The sequence below is a fragment of the Ictalurus punctatus genome, chromosome 7, assembly GCF_001660625.3.
Source record: "Ictalurus punctatus breed USDA103 chromosome 7, Coco_2.0, whole genome shotgun sequence".
In the NCBI taxonomy this organism is placed as follows: Eukaryota; Metazoa; Chordata; class Actinopteri; order Siluriformes; family Ictaluridae; genus Ictalurus; species Ictalurus punctatus.
The window spans coordinates 16,739,674-16,753,657 of NC_030422.2; the positions used below are offsets into that span (position 1 = coordinate 16,739,674).

A 13,984-nucleotide genomic window follows, 5' to 3' on the forward strand; every position below is an offset into this window, starting at 1 on the left:
ACCCTTTTCCAATTGGTTTCTGAATTAGGGTTACTAGTACAATTTCACCGACAAGTCAATTTCAAAGAAATAACAACACTAAAGCAAGTAGAAAACTCAAACATTTATTTGACCATTTTCTCCACAATTTCTCCACCCACCAAATTCTCACCACCAGCCAGCTCTCCCCTACCAACTGGGGAGGGTGAAGGCTAAAACTTAACACCACTTATCAAATATGTTTGATAAGGGGTTTGATAAGGGGTAAAATTATTTGGCTGGAAAAAACTGGCAAGGATGGTCTACCATATTAACCAGCTAGTCTGGTGTTTTGGCAGCTGATCAGACTAAGCTTGATTTTCAGCAGGGTTGGAAAAAAGTGGTATAAAAAAGGATTAGATGGGTTTATAGCTAGTACTAACTGAAGGTGGCATTTTTTTTCTTCATTTTTATTTTATTACAGAAGATAGTGGTTGGGTTTATTAAAGTCCATGTCAGCTCATGTGCATTAGCATAGAACTGTCTCAGGACTATTTCTCGGTAGTCTACTGTTGCTGCCTAGTTGTATTTCAGCTCCTTATCTGCGCTCCATTGTGATTCGATTAATAAGCCTGCAAGCTGGTTTGAATGTACCGAAGGAGCTGACAGAGCAACGACATGGCACAAAATAGGATGTATTTTAATGGTATTTATTGCAGATAATTGCAATGTAAATAGACCTACACTGGAAAGACGAATCAGGGCGATTCGAGGATTTATGTCCGGGGAGAGGATGTTTCCTCCCTGCTAGTTAAACAGGCCACCCGGATCTATTAGCCTAGCCTAGCTAGCTCTCTCTGCTTTCACGGTGATAACAACACCCCAGTCATGGTGTTGATGATGGAATCGCAGTGCGAGTATTTTATGTATTTCCCCGCAGTGCCCATTTCTGACCTGTCAGACCCGGCCCGGTACCGCACCCTCCCGCGTCGCAGCCATCTGTACCTGGGGGAGACGGTGCGCTTCCTGCTGGTGCTGCGCGCGCAGAGCGGCTCGGGCTCCGGGTGCAGTGAGGAGCGCGCGGGCCGAGGTTGGAGGGAACTGGCCGCGTCTCTGCGCGCGCTCGCCAGCGTGTGTCCGGGTGAGAGCAGGGCGAGGGGGAGGGAGCGTTCCGTGGAAGATGGAGCCGAGGAGGAGGAGAGTGATGAAGATGATGGAGCGGCGAGCTGCTCAGTCAGAGGAGCCACGACATACCGGGGATTCAAGGAGTGTAAGCCGCTTCTCATTCACAATAACCCCGGTAACGGCGCCAGGGAGTTCCGCAGAGCTCCTGTGCAGGTGGGCCAACTTTATACACTTATAAAATAAACTTATTTATCTGTTAAAATTTCACAGACTGTGAACTGTGTGTATGTTGTCAAAGCAATAACTGGCTTCCTTAGAATATTTGCTCTTTCATAGACGCCATCAGACCCATGAATGAAAACAATATTTGAACTGGCCATATACCTACAATCCACTTTATTAGGTACACATAGCATTCATTGGCCCTTTTATCAGGTTCACCTGCCACACCGGTGTGCCTTGTAGGTTTACAATTACTGCTATGATGCCTCTGCTTTTTTTTTTTTTTTTTTTTTTTGTCTCACATGCTTTGCCTGATCCATCACTGGAAAGAGGGTGCCATTGACGCATCACTGTCTGGATAAAATTTGGGTGGTGAGCTGTTGTGCAGTAATTTGCAGCAATGATACTGACATTGTAGTGGTATGTTAGGGTCAGTACGGCACTGGTATGAGTGTATTAGATGCAGCTGTGTTGCTGGGATTTTATTAAACACTCAGAGAACCTGTGAACCTAAAATATCCTGCCAGAATTGGTCAGAAACTGACCATTAAATAAAGGTTAGAGACGGCATTTAGCTTACACTGTAGATGAAAGAAAGATCTGCTGTATTGTCAAACTGTACCGATATCAGATTGACCAACAAGATGTGGCGAAGTGGGCAGTAAGTCTACCGGGGGCGGGGGGACACAAAACCCAAAAAGAACACTAACGGCCATCACCGTGTCAGTGTCATTGCTCTGCTTATAGTGATCAATCACTGAATACTACCACTACTATTAATAATTCTAATAATTTAATCTGGTCAGCAGTGGTCATATGGTAATATAGGCTATCCATTGCATTCTGTACATCACAAAAGATTGGTTACTAATTGTTCACCTACACCCGAGGACAGAAGTGAATACATGGGGTTTCATAAAAAGGTTGTGGTTTAACGTTTGGCCTTTTGAATGGTTCCTTCTTTATGCAGTATAAAGGACCGTAACCTAACAATAACTCTAGCTCCAGCAATGGTGCAGTGATATTACTGCTGAGAAGCCGTTACCATACATCTTACACAATAAAACCAGTACATGTATGTTTTATAATATATGTATGTAAACACACTGTGAGAAAACGAATCCCCGAATGAAGACTGGGCCTTGGACTAATGTTTGCACAGCCATCTTTGTAGTTACACCCATTTGTGCAAATCTTTCCTAAATGCTCCTCAAGGACAAGTAAGAAGTTGTAGTGGGTGGTTTCAACGTTCTTAATGGCCTTTGTATTATGTGTTTTCTCCAACTTGTGATCTTGTTCAGTCGCCTGTGGATGAGCCAGTGGTTCTGAATGATGAAGTCATCTTCCCCCTGACTGTGTCCCTGGATAAACTCCCGGTTAACACACTCAAAGTGAAGGTATGAGCAGCATATTATTACCCTGGGGGTAATTGCATGGATTTGCAGCTGTGTCTTTGTTTTTTTGTTTTTGTTTTTTTGTTTTTGTTTTTTTTGTTGTTGTTATTGTTGTGTGTGTGTGTGTGTGTGTGTGTTGTTGTTTTTTTTTTTTTTTTGTAAATCTCTTTCTACTATGTGCTCAGAAATGTTAGTTAGATGTGCCCAAACGCAGCTCACAGGCAGGCTGTACTTTGTAGTCTATAACATAGTAAAGATTAAAATGTTTTTTTTACAGTGATGGTATTTTTCTTAGTAGAGTATTTTAGGTATTGTCTTGCATTACATTAATATTGGACTGCATTTGCATCTGTCAATTTGTGTCATTTGCAAGATTACCAAAATTTGTAAGTGTTGTGGTCTTTGTGTGTGGCGGCCTGGAAATCTAAAAATATTTCCATGTTGTTCTGTTGAAATATATTTATGGTTTCCTGAAGTAGAGATGTCAAACAGTATTATTGGCAGGAAAAAGTCAATTTCAGTCAAAACCTGTTGTCTGTTTGTCAGAATTCAGCCACAATGACGTCTGGCCAGTTTTTGCAGACTGCATATTAATATACTGTGTATATTATTTGCGTTGAGAAGAATCATGAAAATATTATGCTTATTAGTTAATATTAAAGCTGTATTAGTCTTGCATTTTAAGCAAAATAATACCTAATAAAAAATAATGCTTTATCGTTGATTATGGTGTACATGCACCTTTTAAATAAAGACTGACTGAAAAAATATAAATGTCACTTTTGGGTCAGGAATTAGATTTATTTTGCTTGTGCCTTGTCCAGATCATAGTAACTGTATGGAAGCAGGAGGAGGAGGAGAAGGCTGAGATCCAGGAACATGGCTACCTCAGCATTCTTCAGCAGAAGAGCCCGTGCCAAACCTTCCGCCAGGACCTCAATACCTTCAAAGCCCAAGGTAAGTGCTCACTTTCTATTGATATGTGTTCAGTTTTTGTCCCCTTTGCGTTCAAGCTACAAAGTGGGGGAAAACCATGTTCCCCTTTACCAACAAGCTAGCCAGCTAACTGTAATGTATATTTTTCCTCCAAATAGTGAACTGTATAGTTAATGTTCTAGATCAGCACGGGATATATTTACTCATTACATTACTTCTGTTCTGAAAACACAATTCGGTGAGTAAATACTAAAGCTGTGTCCCAAATGGTGTACTATACACTTACACTATGTACTGTGTGCTCTAAAGTCTAGTTTTTAGAATTTTAGAAAGGTAATATCATCTCAAATATATCACTAGCAGGTTTTTGCTAACCGGAAGTATAAGCCTCTTCCTAGTCGATTACGCATGACGTCATACACACGCTAGCATTAGCAGACACCCAGAGTCACCGACACTGCCTTTCTTCAGTTTACTGTTTGTGAACGTTACCTTTTATTCCCAACATGACCTCAGTCGTCATCAGACGGAGGAGAAATCGCCAAGTGACTGAGGAAGAAAGTCCTCTAAGGCAGGGGGGCATTTTATATTAAACACTGCGGAGATCAATCAGTGCTACATGAGAACAAAGTTATGTTTATATCCAAAATGCTCCACTGTGTGCAAGGGGCAGGGGAAACTAGTGCAAGCTGCTTAAAAGGTTTAGTTTAATTCCAGTTTATTGTCCAGTTAATATGTTGTAATTGCACGTTTACAGTGTAACTTCTGTTGTTTATTATAACGGAAGTGATCTATTCGTAACAAGGCCACTTTGCTCCTCACACGCTCTGATACACAGTGTAGTGCGCGTAAGATCTGTAATGTCTAATTAAAACACTATGATCAAAAGTAAAACAATATGCCTAAAGGCAGTGAGTAAGAGAAACCATAAGGTGCCGTGAAAGGGGATTTTTATGATTAATTTGGGACTGCAGTTTAATTCCGTGCTTTTTGTGCATCCATAAAAAGTAATGCATAAATATATATATATATATATATATATATATATATATATATATATATATATATATATATATATATATAATATTAGTGTATATTATATAAGTATTTATGCATTATTTATGAATGCACAAAAAGCACAGAATTAAACTACAGTCCTAAATGAATAAGATATATTCTGTGTGTCTGTATATATTCGGTGTGTCTGTGTGTATTGGGTTCTTTTCAGTCTTTTATAAGTGAACAAACAGTTGCGTAATGTTTTAGTCTTAAGTTTATATTTGAAACACTCAGTTTGTGGATTTTATTGTAAATATACGAACAAAGGTACAGAATGTCCCCCTCCGATTAATCGATTAAGCCGAAAATAATCGTTAGTTGCAGCCCTAATATACAGCCTAACTCATTTAAAGGTAAGAAGTGCCAGTTTGTTTACTACTGATGATGTGCGCAACCATGTTGATTTGATGCCACTTGCTGAGTAGGAATTCAGAGTTGAGTTGAGTTTTTTTTTTTAGATTTCTGGTCAGAATTCGGGAATTAAGCTGCACAAGACATCTCCAATTTTAGTTATTTTAAATGTTTCATCCTTCCAGTACGTTAATGTGTTTTGTTCTATCAATCATTCTCCTGTTTTCAACTGAGTGATTTGTAAGCCAATACTATTGGCTTATAGCCTAATGCATTTTAAACGGTTCTCATTTATCTCAAAGAATGATGGGCCTTTTGCAGAATAAGGTTAAAAATGTATTTATTTGTGTCTGTAATGTAGAAGTTAATCAGTTTTTCTCCTTATTTTCCACTTTCAGTCAGCACCACTCTGAACGTCCTTCCTCCGCCCACAGTGAAGTGTCAGCAGATGACTGTGTCTGGGAAACATTTGACTGTGCTTAAAGGTATTTTGGATAGCTTATTACCATATTATGGTCTGTTATTAATGAAAAAAAAAACATTATAGGCCTCACTTTAAAAATGACATCAATTGCGATGCTGATTTAGGTGATTCTTTTAGTTCTTAAAATATACTTGTTTAGCTAGATATGCTGCATCAATTGCAAATTTACTACCTTCCTACTGTATGTACATTCCTGTACATATTTTGATGTGTACACTAAATGTGCAAAAGTATTAGATTGTTGAATTTTTTTTTCTATTTCTTTGTAATTGGGCACAACACACACCCAGTTGTCACTTATTTTTAAAGTGAAGTGAAGCTAAAGGTCTCATTAAATTTGTAGCTTGATACAGGCTAACATGTAAGGTTTGAGGCATCAAACATGGGTACTCCCAAAAAGTGTTTTTTCATTACAGATGTGCCCTTTTTGATTGCATTTGAGTCAATTCAGATTGTACATGAAATAAATACACGCATATACCTAGCTTCATCTTCATAGCATGTATACTTTGTGAATGGGGAACTGTTTTTGTCATGAAGCGCAGCTGGGCCAAATTTTAAAATGGCTGTCATTTTGTAACGAGTGAGAGTTGACTCAAACAATTTGGGTTTTCTGTTCACGTACTAAGAGATCTACCATGCCTATAAATCAGCAAAACCTTGTGTTTCCACACCCTGGTTGATTTGACATAGAATCACACACTATTATTTTATTTAGAGACATAATTACTTTGTGAATTTCTAAGCATTAAAGCAAGATGTATAGTGGTCATTTTGTAAAAATAAAATGGCTTTCACGGTAAGCAAAATATCATGGTGGACTCTCTCTTCATAAAATGAAAGCCTGTCTAAAAGCAAGCAGAGTGTACTTTGACTCTCTGAGTAGATACTGTTAACAGGGCCTCTGAGAATAGCTGATAGAAATGAGAACAGAACCATCTTCATATTATTATTGAAATAGTCCACCTGAGTCCCATTCCCAATAACCTTTATAAAATATTTTCATGCAGTTGGAGTCAGGTTGCTCAGTGTAAAGTTACTCGTATATTTATATTGTGGTTTTATCATAGAATAAGGAGTAAGCCAGCTTTTACACAGCTGGAGCTAAGCAGAGGTAGCTGTGCTCCACTACTTCATTTCTGTGACTTCCTTCCCTGTGTGTGCTATGTCCTGTGTATGCATGTCAGTGTTAAACGGAAGCTCTCAGGAGGAGGTGTGTGTACACGATGTCCGAATCCTGCCCAACTTCAATGCCTCTTATTTACCCATGATGCCTGATGGCTCCGTGCTGCTGGTCGACAATGTGTGGTATGATCTTATTAACCTTTGTGTACTAAATGATATTTATTTTTAAGTAGGAATTGCATGTGTAAATAATATGCCCCTCTTTCCTATACAAGTGCTACTGCACTTATATAGGAAAAGTATGAGGATAAACCTAAACTCATCCTAAACTGCTAGTGTTATTTAGAAAACATAAACCGCTTAAATGGAAATAAAATATCCTAAATAAGGAATGAAACGATTAATTTTATATTAATTCCCACTTTTTAGAAGTATTTAAGTGTGTAAACTGTATCCCTGATTGGTGTGAATACTGTATTTTCACTATCTCCATCCTGCTGCAGCCATCAGTCAGGCGAGGTTGCCATGGCGTCCTTCTACAGGATGGACAGTGAGTCTAGTCACCTTCCCAGCATGCTCAGTGCTCTGGAGCAGCAAAACTTCCTGTTTCAGCTGCAGCTCAGTGACCAGGCCCAAGATGATTCTAATGAGGTGTGTGCAGAGAATAATGATGATGGAGCTTTTATTATTATTATGGATCTTTTTATTATTCAATATTAATTCCCTAAACTGATTATTATTAAGATTAACTACTAGAACAGTTTGTGCACTTCCTATATGATGCCTTAAATAGTAAGAAGCCCAGCTGAGTAAATGTTTGTGACCCAGGGTCTTGAGGTGCCACTGATAGCAGTCCTCCAGTGGTCCACTCCCAAGCTGCCATTCACCAGCTGCATCTACACACACTACAGTGTGCCTAGCATCAGACTGGACCGGCCTCATTTCATCATGACCGCGAGCTGTCCCAGTGCCGTAAGGGCTCATGAGCACTTCAGAGTGCGCTACACACTCCTCAACAACCTGCAGGACTTCCTGGCTGTACGGCTCGTCTGGACACCAGAGGGTGAGTAGGAAGGTCATACAGGGATGATGAAAAAAGAGCTGATAGAATTCTGGATTAATGAAGAAATTATGGAGCATACTATTTCTCATCTGTTGGGTTGAGAATGTATCCTTCCTTCAAAACGTTAAACCTTTATTTACAAAAAGGTTGATGTATAGAACTTCCCATTTTAAAAGTCATCTTAAGTCATTTGGTTTATCTTACTAAGTTTGAAACTTGTCATTAGTAGCTTAACATGAAACCATGAAATGTAACCCTAGCGGGTGGCATTGCTGACTCATAGCTTTGGTTTGTATGAGTTTCCTTCCAGTCTTGCGAAAACGCCAGTAGGCGTATTGGCGACTCTAAATTACCTAAATGAGTGTGTGAATGTGTGTGTGCATGGTGCCTTGCTGTGGACTGGCATCCCACCTAGGGTGTCTGCCCACTGTTATCCCGGGATAGACCCCAGAGCCACTGCATCTCTGACCAGGAAAACACTGTATTCCAGCATAAGAACCTTTTCCTATATGTGAAACATGGTGGTGGTAGTATCATAGTTTGTGCCTGCTTTGCTACATCTGGGCCAGGACGACTTGCCATCATTGATGGAACAATGAATTCTGAATTATACCAGAGATTTCTAAAAGAAAATGTCAGAACATCTGTCTGTGAACTGAATCTCAAGTGAAAGGGGGTCATGCAGCAACACAACGACCCCAAACACACCCCGTCTTCTGCCAAAGAATGGTTAAAGAAGAATAAAGTTAATGTTTTGGAATGGCCAAGTCAAAGTCCTGACATTAATCCAATAGAAATGTTGTGGAATGACCTGAAGCAAGCAGTTTATGTGAGGAAACTACCAACATCCCAGAGTTGAAGCTGTTCTCTACTGAGGAATGTAAATTTCTAAAATTCATCTAGGCCCATGTGCAGGACTGATCAATAGTTACTGGAAATGTTTAGTGTGCAGTTATTGCTGCACAAGTGGGTCACACAAGATACTGAAAGCCACGGTTCACATACTTTTGCAACTCACAGATATGGAATATTCGATCATTTTCTGCAATAAACAAATGACCAAACAATATTTTTTGTCTGATTTGTTTAGTTGGGTCTTCTTTATCTCCTTTTAGGACTTGTGTGAAAATCTTATTATGTTTTAGGTCATATTTATGCAGAAATCTCGAAAACTCTAAACGGTTCACAAAGGTTCAAGCACCACTGTGTGTGAAAGCGAGAGAGAGATCGATCTTGGATGCTTGGAGAGAAGGTTACATTTACAAGAGTAATAAATGAAGAGATAATAGAGAGATATACAAAGTGAGGACATGTGAAGAGAATCAAAAAGAACAGACTGAAGCAGAAGGCTGATGTACAAAATGGTGAGAAGTGAGAAAAGGAAGTATGGCTGTGGTTAAAGGTGAGAAACCGTGCTAGAGTATGACATGAAAAGAAAATGTTACCAAGAAAATCTTTAACATATGTCTAGACTTTATCTAAGTGTCTCTATATTTGGATCATTAACAGCTTGTTTTTCCACTGTGTCAAAGATACAGCAGACAGCTTTGTATATAATTTTAAAAGTCAAAAGTAGTACAAATGTCAGTCAGTGTCAGTGATTCTGTTCAGACAGCATTGCGTGTGACTGTAGCAGTGTGTTTGTGTGTGTTAGCATGCCAGATGAATGGATGTCATGATTATTGTACCAGGGTTTTATTCCTGTCCTAATAAGCCATATGTAGTATACATCATGCAGATGGAAGAAGGAAATGTGGCAGAACTGAAATCTGGGTTAAGATTGAAACTAGACATCATGACTGTGAAAATGGTTAGGCTCAGGAGATCAGTCCTCATTTTTTTTCCTCTTATTTTACTGTTAATAGTCTCATCCTTCGCTTTGTTCCCTCTAGGCCGTGGGCAGAAGGAGGATCCGGCAGTAAATGCAGTAGTGTGTCATTCTCCTCTAAGTAACCTTGGTTACTGTCGCAAAGGCAGCACTCTCTCTGTGTCTGTGGCCTTCCAGATCCTCAAAGCCGGCCTCTTTGAGGTAATGTTGGATATCATTTTATCTATGCGTCATTTATTTTATGTGTTGCATTTTATGTACTTGTTAAATTGTGTTTTATTTATCTATTCATTCATTCATTTTTATGTGAAACTATTTGTGCTGCCATTTTGGCCAGGACTCCCTGGAAGAAGAGATTTTATATCTCAATGGGAATATCCTGGTAAAAAAAAAGAAGAAAAAAAAAAAGAAGGATAAATATATAATGTGTGTTTCAGCTGTGAAAATAGCTCATTGGTCAAGGTCCGTTAATTCCATCTCGAGGAAGACTGAACTGAAGACAGAGTAATTAGCTTTGTATTTGTATCAGTGGATAAAATGCACATTTGATGTACTTTCCAGAACAAGATTCAATCTTTTACCAGCTTGTTAGAGAGAATGCAAATCATCATTCCCTTACATTATCCAACCAATTTCCCCTCCTTTAGCTGAGTCAGCACATGAAACTAAAGCTGCAGTTTACAGCATCCGTGTCGAACCCTCCCCCTGAAGCTCGTCCTCTCTCGCGTAAAAACAGTCCGTCCAGTCCTGCTGTACGAGACATTCTGGACCGACACCAGGCCAGCCTGAGCCTGGGCCGCTCACAGTCCTTCTCCCATCAGCAGCCCTCCAAATCCCACCTCACCAGGTATGGACACACACATCGACAAGGTGACAGATCTTGTGTGCACAGGATTAATGTAAGCGGGCTTTTTGTATTCTATTCTATTATCAATTTGAGTCATAATCTGAGTAAAATTAGTACTTCATCATGTGAACCCAGAAAACATGGAGCCAGTGGTAAATAAATGGCTAGTTAATTATAGAAATAGCTAGTTTAAAACATTTTGTGCATCACATCCAGCTTTTACGTTCTCTTTTTATTTGTTGGTGCAAATATCTAGAACACATCGCATTTCTGCAGCACTTCAGCTTTCTTGTTTGATTTGGTTTGCACCTTATGTCTCAGTTTCACAGCTCGCATCTACAAAAAAAAGTTGCCCAAAAATACACCGCAGGCTAGCTTTGCTTCCTGCAGAGTCGAACCACTTTCACACTGAAATCGAAGCTTGCTACAGTTCACATGCATGCAGACTGAGATTACCATGCTTAGATCCTTTAGGTCCCTGTGCGATTATTTTTTCTACGACTGAGTGCAATTTCTCTGTTCTCACCTGCTGAAATAAACAACACCATGGGGGATTTAATTGGATCAAAAGCTATATAGATGTGAAAGTACCCACACTGTCTCTTCATGCACTGAAACTGCAAACTTGAACTTCCTTCTCATTGCAGGACAGGCAGTGTTATGGAACGGCGTGCAATCACTCCTCCTGTCGGCTCTCCTGTCGGTCGGCCACTCTACCTCCCCCCAGAGCGGAGCATTTTATCGCTAGACAAGATCGCCAAGCGCGAGTGCAAAGTGCTAGTGCTGGAGTCACACAGCTAAATGTACAAACCCACGCACGCACACACACACAAATGCATCACTGGGAAGAATAGGAAGCGTCACACTGGAAAATAATTTTGAAATCTTAGTTGTAGTGAGTTGTTAATTGTCCAACTAGACCTGATTTGTTCTGGAAAAGTGTCATGTGGAATGTTTAAGGTTCACTGTAATGTAGCAGACACAGGGCCCTTTAGTTCTAGTAGTGTTCAACTAAGGGGTAGATTTTTATTTGTTTCTAAACATTCATTGTTTACATGCTGTGCATTATGCTCTCCTTTCAGATCAGGCTCAAAATAGGCTTCTGTCTATTGACTTCATTCTGAAAAGCAGGCAAAATGAGAACATATAGAAATGTTGGAATCCACAAGTAGTTCAGTCACTTAAAAGCCTTGTTATAAAATTTGTCACTCATATTGATTCAGTGCACTGTGTGAAGAAGAAGAAGAGTGTCTGAGGAAACATACAGGGTCATGAAACTCGAATTGACTGCAAGTCAACCTGCTTGAATGTTTGTTTATAACATTTGTGAGTCAGTCTTTTCTGACTGCTCTGTATTACAGTATGCTGTTCCACTGACCTCCACCAGTGGATACCCTTTATTTTTTTATTCTTAAAATTATTTCTGAATGTAAATGTATTTATTTATTTTTCATGGTCTTGCCAGTCTTAATATCTACATCCATTCCTTTTGCTCCAGCGCAATCCTTTGTATTTCTTTATTTTAATGTTTTAATTTTTTAATTTATTTTATTTACTTTCATGAGCCTTAAAATTGATTGGGGTTTCTTTTTTTGTTTATTGATACTGATATAAGCTGCTATTATGTATCACAGTACATTTCAATCTTAAGTGTTGTTTTTGGGAAACTGAAATGCAAACTACTGCAGCATGAGTTTTTGACTGTCTCTTCAGCTGACTGTGATCACGATAGTTAAAAAACTGTTCTGAAAGGCCAAATTAAAATGTTATGCAATCTTGGGATTCAAACTATAGTGCTCTAGTGTAGCGTAGTCTTTGATATTAGCAACATTCACACATATAACCGCTTTCTTCTCTAATACATGATTATCATTTAATGGAATATGGAATGGTCTTTCCTGATCTCGGCAACATCCAGCTTGAGGTTTTTCTCTCCTTTTCTCGTAGTGCTTTGCCTTTTGCACAAGCACTTTCCCTCATTCTCCCACACACAAAACAATTCTGATGGCCACGGGTGAGATGATGAGCCACTTTATGTTCCTCCTGGAAGGCGTCGTGTTGTCTGACATCATTTTGATTTATTTCTATACTTTACATTTATATTCAGCGAGTCCCATGTTGCAGTTCTGTGCTCCAATGGTAGCTACCATAATCATGTCATTGATTTTTTTTTGTGTATTGATTTTGTGTCAGTCTTTGGGAGGCAGATGCTGATATGCCTCTCAGTTGTATTGATAATTGAACAGAAGGCATTCTCCTGATTTCACCTTACAATCATTCCATGATCAGATTTGACCCTTTGAATAGTGAACTGGTGCGCATTAACATTTAGTGCTTGTCTGGAAATGAGAGTTTGTATTCCATAGTCAAATTTTAGCTAGGTAGTGAAGCTACCTGCTTAAAAGCTTTCTCTTTTGCAGTTCTCTGTAGTCCAATATCTACAAATGTGATCAGCCTGACTGACCTACGTTACTGTATGAGGCACAAGAATGTGATTATAATGGCATGGCTTCGATAGGAAGAATTCCCTCTCATTATTTCAATGTTCAACAAACCAATAGATTTTTATGTCCAACTATTTCAAACTTTGGATCAGCAGACTTGAAGTTGGTACTACTCCATGAATGAATTTTCATGTTTTATTATTTTGTTTGTTTTTTGCTTTGCTGTTTTTTTTGTATTACATCATAGGAATCCAATTGGTACATTTCTCATATGGGTTATTGAAGTTTTTTTTTTCATCTAAGCACTTTATTGGAATTTGTTTTATCTTTCTTGGATTGTCAAGTGATTTGATTGCTGATCTCTGAAGGTTTACTCTTATTATCTAAAGTGTTTCAATCACAAAATGTGTTTAAAGTTTGTTACCAAGTATGATTACCTACTGGGTAATGCACTTGAAAGAACAGAATAAATGGATGTGGGCATTTGTAATGTTTTAAATTTTTTTTATTTATTTTCATTATTTATTTATTTATTTATATTTTTAAAACAACAACATACAGCATTCAAAAAAAAAAACAGCGTATTGCTTCATTTAAGTCAGTAGATTATTGCACCTTGTACCAACAATTACAATAAGGTTTACAAATAAGTTATGAAAGATGATTACAAAACAATTTCACAATTGGCAAATGTAATTGAGTAGTTCTTATTCACGTGTTAATTCCTGAAACACTCACATTTCAATAAATACAAAATGAAATCATATCTAAATTGGAAAGTATGGCTGATTCAGAAATTGGAAGACTTTAACACTGTACTGTCCACACTCTTCCTGCTGTTATCCAGATTTTCATAGGGAAGATCTGTTGGCAAATGTTAAGTCCATTAATCCGATTATACAGTTTATCAGTATTATCAAAAACGACTTCTACTGGAAAACACCACACATACCTTTATTTCCCAGTGGTAGACTGTTATTGCTACTGGTATCATAATAGTTTTTTCTGTGTTTGAGAAGAGAACACCATTTCACATTCACTATTCTACTCTTTACAACATACATTATTCAAATGGAACAAATTTGAAATTCTTTAACCTGATAGTTATTATTTCAGTTCAAATCCAAATGCTACAGTACAGAGTACTG

At 38.5% G+C, this 13,984-nt stretch overlaps 2 protein-coding genes across 2 annotated transcripts in view; one reads left to right on the forward strand and one right to left on the reverse strand.

The window, feature by feature from the left end:
- The first annotated feature begins 339 nt into the window (after positions 1-339).
- trappc14 (trafficking protein particle complex subunit 14) lies at positions 340-13,326 on the forward strand. The gene is made up of 10 exons (XM_017472397.3): positions 340-1,296; positions 2,607-2,702; positions 3,524-3,656; positions 5,444-5,530; positions 6,717-6,837; positions 7,158-7,305; positions 7,483-7,717; positions 9,610-9,746; positions 10,193-10,392; positions 11,040-13,326. Exons 1-10 carry the CDS (start codon positions 847-849, stop codon positions 11,191-11,193), a joined length of 1,761 nt encoding a protein of 586 aa, XP_017327886.1. The 5' UTR covers positions 340-846; the 3' UTR covers positions 11,194-13,326.
- Positions 13,327-13,360: 34 nt separating this feature from the next.
- The window catches only part of zanl (zonadhesin, like), a 45,421-nt gene continuing 44,797 nt past the window's right edge, over positions 13,361-13,984 (reverse strand). The window contains exons 123-124 of the mRNA XM_053681359.1: positions 13,789-13,841; positions 13,361-13,700 (exon numbers count right to left, since the gene is read on the reverse strand). Of these exons, the coding sequence (XP_053537334.1) occupies positions 13,627-13,700; positions 13,789-13,841 (127 nt within the window). The 3' untranslated portion in view covers positions 13,361-13,626. The remainder of the gene's footprint in view (positions 13,701-13,788; positions 13,842-13,984) is intronic.